The following is a 14,037-nucleotide window of genomic DNA, read 5'->3' on the forward strand; positions in this document are numbered from 1 at the left end:
GCTCCCCATGTGTTCCCAGTGCCCCCCATGCATTCCCAGTGCCCCCCATGCATTCCCAGTGCCCCTCACCAGCTGGCCCAGTGGCACCTCCTCGAAGAGCGGGTGCTCCCTGAAGTGCGTCACCATCCACTGGTGCAGCTCAGGCACGTCCGTCACCGTGTACACCAGCCCCTGGGGCACGGAATCACCGGGGGGGGGGTGTCAGCACCCCCCCCCATTCATGCTCCATGGGGACACCCCAGGCTTTCCGCGGTGTCCCCAGGACAGGGGCATTGGGGGCACGCAAAGGGGTGGGGAACACGGGGGGACCCAGGGGTGATCCCCTTGTGTCCCAGGGTGTCCTCGTGTGACCTCCAGGGGGGGCTGGTGCGCAATGGGGTGGCCAGGGTGGGCCCGGGTACTGGGGGGGGTCCCCATGTTGCAGTGCTGGGGCGGGGGGGGGGTCCTGGGGGGTGTTCCCAGTGCTTGGGGAGGGTCCCGGTGCCCCAGTGCTTAATGGGGGTGTCCCAGCGCTGAGAGGGGGGGCCTGGTACTGGGAGGGTCCCAGTGCTTGGGGTATTCCCAGTGCTCAGAAGGGGGTGGCTCAGTGCCGGGGGGGTCCCAGTGCCGGGGGGGGGTCCCAGTGCTCAGAAGGGGGTGGCTCAGTGCCAGGGGGGTCCCAGTGCTCAGAAGGGGGTGGCTCAGTGCTGGGGGGGTCCCAGTGCTCAGAAGGGGGTGGCTCAGTGCGGGGGGGGGTCCCAGTGCTCAGAAGGGGGTGGCTCAGTGCTGGGGGGGTCCCAATGCTCAGTTATGGGGCTGTCAGTGCTTGGGGGGGGTCCCAGTCCAGCCAAGGGGGTGTCTCAGTGCTGGGGCAGCCCAGTGCTCAGAAGGGGGTGGCTCAGTGCTGGGGGGGTCCCAGTGCTCAGAAGGGGGGGGCTCAGTGTGGGGGGGTCCCAGGGCTCATAAGGGGGTGGCTCAGGGCCAGGGGGGTCCCAGGGGGGGTCCCAGTGCACAGAAGGGGGTGGCTCAGTGCTGGGGGGGGTCCCAGTGCTCAGAAGGGGGGGTCCCAGTGCTCAGTGCTGGGTGGGGTCCCAGTGCTCAGAAGGGGGGGGCTCAGTGCTGGGGGGGTCCCAGTGCTCAGAAGGGGGGGCTCAGTGCTGGGGGGGTCCCAGTGCTCAGAAGGGGGGGGCTCAGTGCTGGGGGGGGTCCCAGTGCTCAGAAGGGGGGGGCTCAGTGCCGGGGGGTCCCAGTGCTCAGAAGGGGGTGGCTCAGTGCTGGGGGGTCCCAGTGCACAGAAGGGGGTGGCTCAGTGCTGGGGGGTCCCAGTGCACAGAAGGGGGGGGCTCGTGCTAGGTGCCCAGTGCTCAGAAGGGGGGGTCCCAGTGCTCAGAAGGGGGTGGCTCAGTGCTGGGGGGTCCCGGGGCTCAGTGCGGGGGGGTCCCGGTGCCGGGGGGGTCCTGGGGCTCGGAAGGGGGTGCCTCAGTACTGGGGGGGTCCCGGGCTCACCCCCGGGCGCAGGACGTAGCCGTACTCAGCCAGCAGCGCGGGGCTGATGATTCTCCACTTGTGCTTGGTGCGCTTGAAGTGGGGGTCAGGGAAGAGGAAGAACATGCGGCGGAGCTGGGGGGCACGGGGGGGGCACGGGGGGGTCAGCGCCCCATGGGGAGCCGGGGGAGCCCCTGTCACCCCCCCCAGGCATTGACAATGAACAGGGAACTGGGGACACCCAGGGCAATGGGTACCCCCAGTGCCCCCCCCGTGAGTTCCCAGTACCTTCAAGTGACATCTCATGAAGTCCCAGTACCCCCCAGTGCCCCCCACTTTGGCCTCCCATGGGCTCCCCATATCCCCCAGTGCTACCCTCCCATGGGCTCCCAGTGGCCCCCAGTATAGAACCGATTGGCTCCCAGTACCCCCCAGTATGGCCCCCCACAGGCTCCCAGTACCCCCCCCATGGGCTCCCAGTACCCCCCAGTGCCCCCCCATGGGCCCTCAGTACCCCCCAGTATGGCTCCCAGTACACCCCAGTATGGCCCCCCCACGGGCTCCCAGTACCCTCAGTATGGCCCCCCATGGGCTCCCAGTACCCCCCCATGGGCCCTCTGTACCCCCCAGTACGGCCCCCCCCACGGACTCCAAGTGCCCCCCGAGTATGGCTCCCATTGGCTCCCAGTACCCCCCAGTATGGCCCCCTATGGGCTCCCAGTGCCCCTCCCATGAGCTCCCCAAGAGCTCTCAGTACCCCCATACCCAGCTGGGTCGATCCCAGTCCCCCCCCCATGTGCCTCCCTCCCTGCCCATTGCAACCCCCATGGAATCCCAGTACCCGCCCAGTGCTCCCAGTGCCACTCATGGGCAGGGTGCTGGGGGACTGGTGGGGGGTCCTATGGGGTTCTGGAGGGCACCGGGGGTTCTTTGGGGGGTTCAGGAAGGGTCCAAGGGGTTGGGGGGGGATCCTGGAGGCATTGGGGGGGTTGTGCCTGGGGATGGAATTTGGGGGGGGGGGTTTGGGGTGTCTGGGAACGCCTGGGGGGGGGTGGAAGTGATTGGGGGTGCATGGGGGGGGTCTGAGAGGGCTCTGGAGGTGCTGAGAGGGTTTGGGGGAGTCTGGAGGGATTGGGGGGGGCTCAGGGATGTCTGGGGGGGTTCGGTGACTTTGGAGGGGTTTTGGGGGGGGCTTGGGGTGTTTATGGGGGTTGTGAGGGTGTGGGGTGTTTGGAGGAGTTTGTGAGGGTTTTGGGGGCTTGTGAGGGTTCTGGGAGGGTTTTGGGGGGTGGTTTGGGGGCTGGTTTAGGGGGGGTTGTGATGGTTCTGGGGTGGTTTGTGAGGGTTTCGGGGTGGTTCTGGGGCGGTTTGTGATGGTTTGTGGGAGGGTTCTGAGGTGGTTTTGGGGCGGTTTGTGAGGGTTTCGGGGTAGTTTTGGGGGTTCTGGGAGGGTTTTGTGGTGGTTTTGGGGGAGTGGGATGGTTCTGAGCTGGTTTTGGGCGTGCTGTGATGGTTCCGGGGCAGTTTTTGAGGGTTTTGGGGTCGTTTGGGGGGGTTGTGATGGTTTTGGGGTGGTTTTGGGGCGGTTTGTGAGGGTTTTGGGGTGGTTTGTGAGGGTTTTAGGGCGGTTTGTGAGGGTTTCGGGGTGGTTTGGGGGGGGTTGATGGTTTCGGGACGGTTTGTGAGAGTTTCGGGGCGGTTTGGGGGCGGTTTGTGAGGGTTTCAGGGTGGTTTTGGGGCGGTTTGTGAGGGTTCCGGGGTGGTTTTGTGGTGGTTTGTGAGGGTTTTGGGTGGTTTTGGGGCAGTTTGTGAGGGTTTTGTGGCTCTGGGAGGGTTTTAGGGTGGTTTGTGAGGGTTTTGGGGCTCTGGGAGGGTTTCAGGGCGGTTTGTGAGGGTTTTGGGGTGGTTTTGGGGCCGTTTGTGAGGGTTTCAGGGTGGTTTGGGGCGGTTTGTGAGGGTTTTGGGGCGGTTTGTGAGGGTTTCAGGGCGGTTTGTGAGGGTTTTGGGGCGGTTGTGATGGTTTTGGGGCTCTGGGAGGGTTTCGGGTTGGTTTCGGGTTGTTTGTGGGGTCCCGCGGTCCCCGCGCTCGCACCTGCCCCCTGCGGAAGAAGTGCGGCACGTGCTTCATGGCGTTGCCCCGCACGCACGCCACGTTCCGGCAGCGCGGGGGAGCCCCCGCCCGCAGCGCCCGGAGCCGCTGCGCCGTGAACGCGGCCACGCGGGGCCGCAGCTCCAGCCCCAGCGCCAGCTCCTGCGGGAACAGCGCCGAGAGCGCCACTGCGGGCCCCGGCGGCGGTGAGGGCTACGGGGCCACATAGGGAGCAATGGAGCCCCCATAGGGAGCAATGGAGCCCCCATAGGGAGCAATGGAGCCCCATAGGGAGCAATGGGGCCCCATAGGGAGCAGTGGAGCCCCCATAGGGAGCAATGGAGCCCCCATAGGGAGCAATGGAGCCCAAGGGAGCAATGGGGCCCATAGGAGCATGGGCCCATGGGAGCAATGGGCCCATAGGGAGCAATGGGCCCATAGGGACAATCCCACAGGGAGCAATGGAGCCCTAGGGACAATGGAGCCCATAGGGAGCAATGGGCCCATAGGGAGCAATGGGCCCCATAGGGAGCAATGGAGCCCCATAGGGAGCAGTGGAGCCCCCATAGGGAGCAATGGAGCCCCCATAGGGAGCAATGGGGCCCCCATAGGGAGCAATGGAGCCCCATAGGGAGCAATGGGGCCCATAGGGAGCAATGGGGCCCATAGGGAGCAATGGGGCCCATAGGGAGCAATGGGGCCCATAGGGAACAATGGGGCCCATAGGGAGCAATGGGGCCCATAGGGAGCAATGGGGCCCATAGGGAGCAATGGGGCCCATAGGGAGCAATGGGGCCCATAGGGAGCAATGGAGCCCCATAGGGAGCAATGGGGCCCCCATAGGGAGCAATGGAGCCCATAGGGAGCAATGGGCCCCATAGGGAGCAATGGAGCCCCATAGGGAGCAATGAGGCCCATAGGGAGCAATGGAGCCCATAGGGAGCAATGGAGCCCCCATAGGGAGCAATGGAGCCCCATAGGGAGCAATGGGGCCACACAGGGAGCAATGGAGCCCCCATAGGGAGCAATGGAGCCCCATAGGGAGCAATGGAGCCCCCATAGGGAGCAATGGAGCCACATAGGGAGCAATGGAGCCCCATAGGGAGCAATGGGGCCCCATAGGGAGCAATGGAGCCCCATAGGGAGCAATGGGGCCCCATAGGGAGCAATGGAGCCCCCATAGGGAGCAATGGAGCCCCATAGGGAGCAATGGAGCCCCATAGGGAGCAATGGGGCCCATAGGGAGCAATGGGCCCTAGGGAGCAATGGGGCCCCATAGGGAGCAATGGGCCCTAGGGAGCAATGGGCCCGGGAGCAATGGAGCCCCCATAGGGAGCAATGGGCCCCATAGGGAGCAATGGGGCCCATAGGGAGCAATGGGGCCCCCATAGGGAGCAATGGGGCCCCATAGGGAGCAATGGGACCCATAGGGAGCAATGGGGACCCATAGGGGGCAATGGGGCGGGCCCATAGGGAGCAATGGGGTGGACCCATAGGGAGCAATGGGGCAGACCCATAGGGAGCAATGGGGCAGACCCATAGGGAGCAATGGGGCCCCATAGGGAGCAATGGGGCCCCATAGGGAGCAATGGGGCCCCCACAGAGAGCACCGGAGCCCCCACAGAGAGCAATGAAGCCCCATAGAGAGCAATGGAGTTCCCATAGAGAGCAATGGAGTCCCATAGAGAGCAATGGAGTCCCATAGAGAGCAATGGAGCCCCATAGAGAGCAATGGAGCCCCATAGAGAGCAATGGAGTTCCCATAGAGAGCAATGGAGTCCCATAGAGAGCAATGGAGTTCCCATAGAGAGCAATGGAGTCCCATAGAGAGCAATGGAGCCCCCATAGAGAGCAATGGAGCCCCCATAGAGAGGAACAGAGCCCCATAGAGAGGAACGGAGCCCCATAGAGAGCAATGGAGCCCCATAGAGAGGAATGGAGCCCCATAGAGAGGAATGGAGCCCCATAGAGAGGAATGGAGCCCCCATAGACAGCAATGGAGTCCCCATAGACAGCAATGGAGTCCCCATAGACAGCAATGGAGTCCCCATAGACAGCAATGGAGCACCCACAGACAGAAATGGAGCCCCGTAGAGAGAAACGGAGCCCCCACAGAGAGCAATGGAGCCCCCGTAGAGAGGAAAAGAGCCCCACAGAGAGCAATGGAGCCCCCATAGAGATCAATGGAGTCCAACATAGATCAATGGATCCCCCAGAGACAGCACCAGAGCCCCAGAGACAAGAATGGAGCTCCCATAGACAGCACGGGAGCCCCCTAAACACAGCCATGGAACCCCCTAAACATCAACACAGACCCCAGCCCCTCTGCCATGGATCCTCAGACCCAGCTCCAGCCCCTGAACCCCAAACCCCAACCACAGCCCCCCCCCCCCACCCTGGCTCCTGACCCCGACCCCCCCCAACATCCCTCCCCCCCGGTGCCCCCCTTACCCAGCAGCCCCCCGTAGCCGCAGCCCACGTCGAGGGTCTCCACGCGGGGCGGGGGCTGCCCCGGGGGGGCGTCGGGAGGGAAGAAGTCCGGGAAGAGCGCGGCCCAGTCCATGTCCTGCGGGCGGGCGGGGCTGCGGGGGCAGCGCGGTTACGGGGGGGGGGAACCGGGGTTACCGGGGGGGGATCGGAGATTGGGCTCCGGTGGGGTCCGGTTCGGGGTCACCGGGGGGGTACGAGGAGGGTCCTGGGGTCACTGGGTTGCTACCGGGAGGGGTTCCCGGGGATAACGGAGGTGTTACCGGTAGGGTCCCGGGTGGTACCGGGGTTACCATAGGATCACCGGGGGCTGTTCCCGGCCTCCCCCCCCCCGCCCGCACTCACTACCGCAGGGTGTGATCCGCCAGCGGGTTCGAGTGCGCGCGCTGCCGGTAGAACCGCTTCTGCGGCAGCGCCGCCGGGTCCGCCATGGCCGCACCGGAGCGCAGCGGCACCGCTGCAGGCGCACGGAACTGACGTCACCGCGCGGCGCTGATCAGTGACGTACGCACAGCGCCCGCTGTGGGTGGGCGTGGGGTGGGAGAGGTCGCGATGATGGGCGGGGCTCGAATAAGCCACGCCCCTCCATTCATCCCAGGACCCCCATTGACCTCAATTGACCCTAAGGGCCTTCAGTGTCCTCATTGCCTCCCAGTGCCCCACAGTACCCCCCTGAGCCCCCAGTGTCCCTCATTGACCCCCACCAGCACTTCCCAGTGCCCCCTGGTCACTCCCAGTGCCCCCCCAGTGCCCCTCATTGACCCCCTCCAGCGCCTCCCAGTGACAGCCCAGTGCCCCCTGCTCACTCCCTGTGCCCCCCAGAGCCCCCAATGCTCCTCACTGACTCCCTCCAGCACCTCCAAGTGCCCCCTGGTCACTCCCAGTGTCCCCCCAGTGCCTCTCATTGACCCCCTCCAGCACCTCCCAGTGACAGCCCACTGCCCCCTGGTCATTCCCAGTGCCCTCCAGTACCTCTCATTGCCCTCCAGTGCTTCTTACTGAGCCCCCCCACTGCATCCCAGTGCCCCACCGAGCCCCCAGTGCCTGTTAGTGACCCCCTCCAGTGCCCTCCCAGTCACGTCCTGGGTCCTTCAGTGCCCTCCCCCCAGCCCCCATTGCCCTCCAGTGCCTCTGACTGACATCCCCCTCCTATTGCCTCCCATCCCCCCCATTGCCTCCCATCCCCCCCCATTGCCTCCCATCCCCCCCCATTGCCTCCCATCCCCCCCATTGCCTCCCATCCCCCCACCCCCTGGGGTTCTTTGGGGATTTCAGGCTCTGACGAAGCCGGTTTCTGAGAAAGCCCCGGGGGGGGGGGAGGGGGGCGGGGGAAGGTTCCGGGGGGGGCGGGGTGGGTGGGGGGTTGAGCAACACCGGGCAGGACCCGCCCGACCGGAGCCTTCCAGGAACCGTGCGGGGGGAGGGGGGGAGACTCGGGAATCAACCCCCCTCGACCCCCCTCGGGTGCCCTGACCCCCCCCCCAGGGTGCTACAAGCATTCACCGGGTGCCGCAGGCCCTGGGGAGCCCCGGGGGGTCCCGGTTGTTCATTACCCCCACGAGGGGCTCGCCCCCCCCCTCCCCGGTTACTGTTTATCCGGGTCATGTGGGCTCCGGGCACAAGGAATGGGGCTGGGATGGGGGGGTCCCGTGTGTGTCCTCAGGGGTGGGGACAGGACACATGGGATGGGGACACCGGGGCAGGAACACAGTGACCTGGGACATGGGGACAGGGCACCGGGACAAGGACACCAGGAACAGGGATACCAGGGCTATAGACACCAGTGCCAGGGATAATGGGACTGGGGACACCGGGTGAGGGATGTGGGGTCAGGGACACTGGCCCCACACTGTGAGCAAGGACAGTGAGAACAGAGGTGTTGGGATCAGGGACACTGGGGCTGGGGACATCAGGGTCAGGGACACCAGGACAGAGACACCAAGGACAGAGGTGCTGGCACCAGGGACACCAGGATAAGGACACCATGACCAGGGACACCAGGGTCAGGGACACTGTGACCAGGGACCCTGGGATCAGGGACACTGGGGCTGGGGACATCAGGGTCAGGGACACCAGAACAAGGCCATCATGAGCAGGGACACCAGGTGAGCAACACTGGGTGAGGGACACTGTGACCAGGGACACCAGGGCTGGGGACACCAGGCCTGGCTCCAGGCCCCTGCCAGGGACAGTGTCCCAGTGGTGACACTGGTGTTGATGGGACAGGGACAGGAGCAAGAGGACAGGGGATGGCACCAGGGTGAGACCCTAGGACAGGGAGTGGTGGCCTCCGACTGGGACAGGGACAAGACTGGGCTGGCTGGGAGCAGGAGACACCGAGGATGGGAGTGAGGAGAGATGGGAACAGGGACAGGGAAGGGATGGGGACAGGGAAGGGGCTGGGACTGATGGGTGGGACAAGGAGTGCCCTGGGGACATCGGGAATGGGGACACTGGGATAGGGCTTGGGGACATTGAAGATGAAACAGCGTCAAGACACAGCGACACCGCCGAGGGGTAGGCGGAGCCTCAGACCCCGCCCCTCCGGAGGGAGGGGGCGGTGTTTTCAGCACTGACCAATCACGGAAGGGGCCGTGGCTTACGGCCCCGCCCTCTCCGCCAAAATGGCTGCGCCCGCGCGCCACGTGGGTGTTGAGACCCGGTGGGAGACGGCGGCGGGAGGGGAAGGAGGAACGGAAACGGAATGGGAATGGGAAGCGGAAGAGGAAGCGGAAGAGGAAGCGGAAGGATCCGGCGCGCTGCGGGCCGTGTTCCCCCGCGACCCCGCGCTCTTCGCTGACACGTTCCCGGTGCTGCGGCGGTTCCGGCTCTGCGGGCGCGTCCTGCGCATCGCGCAGCACCACGGGCCGCGCCTCGGGCTGGCGGCCAACGTCTGGGAGGCGGTGGGTGGGGGGCACCCGGGAATGGGAGCACGGGGCAGGGCGGGCACTGGAGATGGGGGCTTCACTGGGGGGGGGACTCTCGGGGGTTCCCTGATGGAGACGGTGGGAGGGGCAATGGGGATGGGGGGGGCATCCCTGAGGATCCCCAGGGAGTGGGGGATCCACCCCCCGGGGGGGCTCTGGGTGATGTCGGAGGGGGGGAGGGTTTGGACTGCCCTCCCCCCCATCGCACTCATCCCCTCAACTCCCCCATTCCCGTTCCCCCCCCCCCCCAATCCCCTTCCGCCCCCTCCCAGGCGCTGGCCCTGGCCCGGTTCCTGGAGCAGCAGCGCTTCGAGTTCCGGGGCCGGTCCGTGATCGAGCTGGGCGCCGGCACCGGCATCCTCGGCATCTTGGCGGCGATGCTGGGTGCGCACCGGGAACGGGGGCACCCATGGGGCTGGGAGGCAGGGGTCACGTGTACACACACACACACACACACACACCCCCCTTCCCTGCCCATTGGAACTGGTAGCAAGTGACTCCTTATTGGGATCTTGGGGGTGGGGGGGCAAGGGAGCTCTCGGGGACGCAGGGGTTTGGGGGTGCACAGAGGCGGTTGTGAGGTGCCCCCCTCTAAACCGCCCCCTCCCCCGTTCAGGAGGTGACGTCACCATCACGGACCGGCCGGCGGCGCTGGACCAGATCCGGGAGAACGTCCGGTTGAACTTCCCGGGGGCCGGGACTCGGCCGCGGGTGCGGGCGCTGGAGTGGGGCCGGGACGAGGACTCCTTCCCTCGGGACTTCCAGGTCGTTCTGGGCTCGGACCTCGTCTACGACCCCGCGTCCTTCCCAGCGCTGCTGCGGGCACTGCGGCACCTCTGCGGGCCCCGCTCCCAGGCCCTGCTGAGCGCCCGCACCCGGGGCGGGGACAGCGGCTCCCGGTGCTTCTTCCACCGGCTCCTGCCGCCGTTCTTCCGGGTCCAGCTGCTGTGGCAGGAGCAGGAGCACGACATCGAGATCTATGGAGTGACCTGCTGGGAGGGGACCGCGGCACCCCCTGCCTGGGGGTCGTGCGGGGAGGGGGGGGTCGCTGCAATGGGGGTATCCTGACAATGATTAAACGGTCACCATTTAATGGCTGGGCGGCTGCAGTGCATTTGGGGGTACAGGTCTGGGGGGTGGGGTCTAAAAGGGTTGGGAGGTGTCTGGTCAAGGCTGGGGGACCTGCATAGGGGATGTTTAGGGGGGGAGCCTGGTCAAAGCTGAGGGGGGTCTCTATGGAGGTCAATTGGGGGATGCAGGGCCCTGGGGTGGTTGACCAAGTTCTGGGGGGACCTGGCTGGGATCGGTGGGGGTGTCTAAAAGCGTCTGGGGGCTCTATAAGGGGCTCGGAGGCCTCTAGAAGCCGGGGGTCAGGGCTGGGGGGGGGCGCCTCTGGGTGGCTGCAGCACCTGAGGCTGCTGGGTCCGGTTCTGGTGTCCGGACGCACGGGGCGGGCGGGCTTTAGCACCCGGGGGAGCCGCTCCCGCCCTACCCCAGATCCGTCGCGCTGCGAGTGACGTCACGTCCGAGTCCCGCCCTCGGGGGTCGCGCTTGTGCCCGTAAAGCGGCGTCGTGACGTCATCTCTGCGCGCCGCGGGCAGGGTCCGGGATGCAGCGGGCGGCGCGGAGCGCGGTGTGGGTGAGAGCGGGACCCGGACCCCAATGGGGAGACCCCCCCGGTCCCGTTCACTCCATTTCCCTCCCATTCCCCCCCGCGCTGTCCCCTCCAGGCGCTCCCGGCCCGGTTCTTCCGCGCCGGCGCCCCGGTGCTGGCGGCGGACAAGGAGTCGCTGCTGCAGCTGCGGCGCCGCACGGGGCTCCCGATCCTGCAGTGCCGGGACGCGCTGCAGCGCTGCGGGGGGGACCTGGCGCAGGTGAGGCCTGGACTCGGAGGACACCGGGGCTGGGGGTTCCGGAAGTGCTGGGTGTGCTGATCTCTGGGGTGACCCTCACCCGCGTCTGTGCCCCCCCCCCAGTGTGTGACACCCGTCATGTGACACCTCCGTGCTGAACCCACACCCTGGTGATTGACCCCCCCCATCCCAGCGCTCCCCCCGATGTGACGACCCCCCCCATGTGACCCCCTCCTGCAGGCCGAGGCCTGGCTGCTGGAACAGGCGCGGCGCCAGGGCTGGAGCAGCGCCCCCGTGGCGCGGGAGCGGCCGGCGCGGGAGGGGCTGGTGGGGCTCCTGCGGGAGGGGCCGGCGGCCGTGATGGTGGAGGTGGGTACCGGCGGGGGGGGGTTCGGGGAGGGGGGGGGTGTCCGGTCCCTCCCGGTCTCAACCCCCCCCCTCCAGCTCAGCTGCGAAACCGACTTCGTGGCGCGGACCACCGAGTTCCAGCGCGTGGTGGCGCAGGCGGCGCTGGGCGCTATGGAGCTGTGCCGGAGAGCGCCCCCTGCCGCCCGGGCGTGCTCACAGGTGCGTGTGTGCATGGGGGGGAGCCCCGACCCCCCCCAAGGCACCCCCACATCCCTCAGCCCCTTTAAGCACCCCCCAGCACCCACACAGCCCCTGTGGTCCCCCTAAACCACAACTCCCTCTGGGGGGGCACCCCATACTCCCCCTGTCCTCCCAAACCACCACAGCCCCCTCATAACCAACCCACAAAGCCCCCCCAGGGGGAGTCGCAGATGGGGGGGCACCCCCTGTCCCCCCTTAACGCCCCCCCAACCCCTACCCCAGCACTTCCTGCAGCCTGAGGAACTCGCTGAGCTCCGGACCGGGCCTGGTGGGGGGCCCCTGAGTGAGGAGCTGGCGCTGGCCCAGGGTGAGTGGGGGACACCAGGGTGGGGGTGACCCTGGGGAGGGACAATGGGGGACATGGGGTACCCAGGGAGGATGATGGCAGGGACCTGGGGGCACAGGACCCAGGGTGGTGACCAGGGACATCTTGAAGGTACAGGATGGAGGGGCACTTGGGGGGGGGGACAGACACCTGAGGGTGGTGATGGAGGGGGTGGTGGGGCCATGGGGCACCCGGGGGGCATGGAGGTGATGGGACACAGGGACACCCCCCTAGACAACGGCTGTGGCCTTGGGGAGGGGACAGGACCTGGGGTCACCCCAGGACAGGGTGACGGGGGGAGGCACCCTGGGTGGTGACAGAAGGGACATGGGGGGACAGCAGGGAGTGGGGAATGGAGGGGAGCTGGTGGTGGATGTGGGGTGAACCTGGAGTTCGGGGGGTGGACACCCAGGGCGGTGACAGGAGGGACCTGGGGTGATCCTGGGAGGGGGTGACCCCCTGTGACCCCCCCATCTCCCCGCAGGCCGCCTGGGGGAGGCCGTGTCCCTTCGCCACGCCGCGTGGCTGCGGGTGCGGCCCGGGGCCGGGTTCGTGTCCGGGTACGCGCACGGGGGCCCCGCTGCGGATCCCGGCGCGGGGCCGGTGGCGCTGGGGACGCTGGGCGCGCTGGTCGCGTGCGGCGCGCGGGGCGTGGCGCGGGGCGGCGCGCGCGGGGCCGCGCTGGAGGCGCTGGGCCGGCAGGTGGCGCAGCACGTGGTCGGTTTCGCGCCACGGCGCGTGGGGCGCGCGCGGGAACGGCGGCGGGGCGGGAAGGAGGAGGAGGAGGAGGAGGAGGCGCTGCTGGCGCAGGAGTTCCTGCACGCGCCGGGGCGCCGCGTGGGGCGCGTGCTCCGCGCGCTGGGCCCGCTCTGCGTCACCGGCTTCGTGCGGTTCCGCTGCGGGGAGGAGCCCACCGGGGACGTGACCTCACGGTGACCCCGCCCCCCAACACGTGACCCGCCCCCGGTATCGGCTGGGGTCACCCGGGGTCGTTGACCCCTCCCGGTACCGGGGGCATCCCCAGCGGAATAAACGGGAATAGAAGCGGGCCCGGGTGTTTTATTGGGTGGGGGAAGCGTCCTCGTGCCCCCCCCCCCCTCCCCCGCCTCCATCCCCGTCCCCAGGGACCCCCCGGTTTGAACCCCCCCCACCTGGACTTCCCCTGCTCCCACCCCGGCCTTGACTCCAGCTCCCCCATTCGGGACTGGCCCTCACCGGGGTTGACCTTTCCTCCCCCCCCCCTCGTTCTCCCCCCCCCTCCCCCAGCACCGCCAGCACTGGTTTATTCAGGTTGAACCGGTAAAACGGGGGAGAAGGATTGGGAAGTGCTCGGTGAGGGGGGGGGGACAGGACACACGGTGGCCACGGGATGATGCTCAGCCGCCCCCCCCCCGTCCTCCGGTATTCCCGCCCCGTGACGTCACCGGCCGCCTCCCAGGACAAGTAACCGGGAGCAGGCCGGGCTGGAACAGCCTAATCCTGGATTACTTGAACCGGGCCGCGGCCGCTGCTCCCCCCGCTCCCGGTGACACCGCCCCCCCACCCCCTGTGTCCTCACGTGACCCCCGGTACCTGCCGCCGCGCGCCGCTGCCGGAGCCACCGGTACCACGGCGGTTTCCAGCCCCCCCCCAACCCGAACGGCGCTTCCTGATTGGGTACTGGGAGGGGGGCCTGGAAACAGCCGCCAGGCGCTGATTGGAGGAGGCGGAGGCGCTGCGCGGGGATTGGCTGAGGTGAGCGCGGGAGGCTGGGCCCGGTGGTGTTTACCGCGGAAAACATCCCGGGAAGGGGCGGGGTGAGCCTCGGAGCCGCGCCCACGCGTTCTCAATCCCCATTGGCTGGGGCCTGCGTGACGCAGGGGAGGGGCGGGGCTATGACTGGGGCGGGGCCAGGGGATGGGACGGGGACGGGGGCGGATACATGGAGACAGGGATACGTGGACACAAGGGTACGTGGATACAGGGATATACGGATACATGGACACAGGGATACATGAATTTATGGATACAGGGATACATGGATACAGAGATATACAGATATATGGACACGGGTAGATGGATACTGGGACTCAGGGATATACGGATACGTGGACACAGGGATACATGGATACAGGGATATACAGATACATGGAGACAGGGATACGTGGACACAAGGGTACGTGGATACAGGGATATACGGATACATGGACACAGGGATACATGAATTTATGGATACAGGGATACATGGATACAGAGATATACAGATATATGGACACGGGTAGATGGATACTGGGACTCAGGGAT

The 14,037-nt window shown here is 67.0% G+C and overlaps 3 protein-coding genes across 5 annotated transcripts; 2 read left to right on the top strand and 1 right to left on the bottom strand.

The window, feature by feature from the left end:
* Positions 1-51: 51 nt before the first annotated feature.
* Positions 52-6,502, bottom strand: METTL1 (methyltransferase 1, tRNA methylguanosine; the record flags this gene model as incomplete). The annotated part of the gene is made up of 5 exons (XM_061355110.1): positions 6,386-6,502; positions 6,005-6,135; positions 3,557-3,741; positions 1,486-1,599; positions 52-171 (listed from the first exon to the last, which is right to left on the bottom strand). Coding segments are annotated over exons 1-5 (636 nt in total), but the record flags the coding sequence as incomplete, so codon positions are not given.
* Positions 6,503-8,546: 2,044 nt separating this feature from the next.
* Positions 8,547-10,040, top strand: EEF1AKMT3 (EEF1A lysine methyltransferase 3). Its single transcript, XM_061355036.1, has 3 exons — positions 8,547-8,943; positions 9,240-9,351; positions 9,584-10,040. Exons 1-3 carry the CDS (start codon positions 8,665-8,667, stop codon positions 10,033-10,035), a joined length of 843 nt encoding a protein of 280 aa, XP_061211020.1. The 5' UTR covers positions 8,547-8,664; the 3' UTR covers positions 10,036-10,040.
* Positions 10,041-10,470: 430 nt separating this feature from the next.
* TSFM (Ts translation elongation factor, mitochondrial) lies at positions 10,471-12,716 on the top strand. 3 transcript variants are annotated; one of them, XM_061355015.1, is made up of 6 exons: positions 10,471-10,606; positions 10,698-10,841; positions 11,061-11,183; positions 11,265-11,387; positions 11,652-11,736; positions 12,239-12,715. In XM_061355015.1, the coding sequence occupies exons 1-6, from the start codon at positions 10,577-10,579 to the stop codon at positions 12,688-12,690; spliced, it is 957 nt and encodes a 318-aa protein (XP_061210999.1). In that variant the 5' UTR covers positions 10,471-10,576; the 3' UTR covers positions 12,691-12,715. The 3 variants fall into 3 exon arrangements, with proteins under 3 accessions (XP_061210999.1, XP_061210989.1, XP_061211006.1); XM_061355005.1 differs by having other exon boundaries at positions 11,061-11,189; positions 12,239-12,714; XM_061355022.1 differs by lacking the exon at positions 11,061-11,183 and having other exon boundaries at positions 12,239-12,716.
* The last annotated feature ends 1,321 nt before the right edge of the window (positions 12,717-14,037 follow it).

This window comes from Neopsephotus bourkii, unplaced genomic scaffold, assembly GCF_033783945.1.
Source record: "Neopsephotus bourkii isolate Nb327-2 ecotype Australia unplaced genomic scaffold, CSIRO-AGI_Nbou_v1 NB_85, whole genome shotgun sequence".
NCBI lineage: Eukaryota > Metazoa > Chordata > Aves > Psittaciformes > Psittacidae > Neopsephotus > Neopsephotus bourkii.

Bases quoted from the DNA above. Each gene is read 5' to 3' on its own strand.
- EEF1AKMT3 (XM_061355036.1), top strand. From the start codon at position 8,665: ATGGCTGCGCCCGCGCGCCACGTGGGTGTTGAGACCCGGTGGGAGACG. The intron at 8,944-9,239 runs GTGGGTGGGGGG...GCCCCCTCCCAG, and splicing joins CGGCCAACGTCTGGGAGGCG to GCGCTGGCCCTGGCCCGGTT. The intron at 9,352-9,583 runs GTGCGCACCGGG...TCCCCCGTTCAG, and splicing joins CATCTTGGCGGCGATGCTGG to GAGGTGACGTCACCATCACG.
- TSFM (XM_061355005.1), top strand. From the start codon at position 10,577: ATGCAGCGGGCGGCGCGGAGCGCGGTGTGG. The intron at 10,842-11,060 runs GTGAGGCCTGGA...CCCCTCCTGCAG, and splicing joins GCGGGGGGGACCTGGCGCAG to GCCGAGGCCTGGCTGCTGGA. The intron at 11,388-11,651 runs GTGCGTGTGTGC...CCCCTACCCCAG, and splicing joins CCGCCCGGGCGTGCTCACAG to CACTTCCTGCAGCCTGAGGA.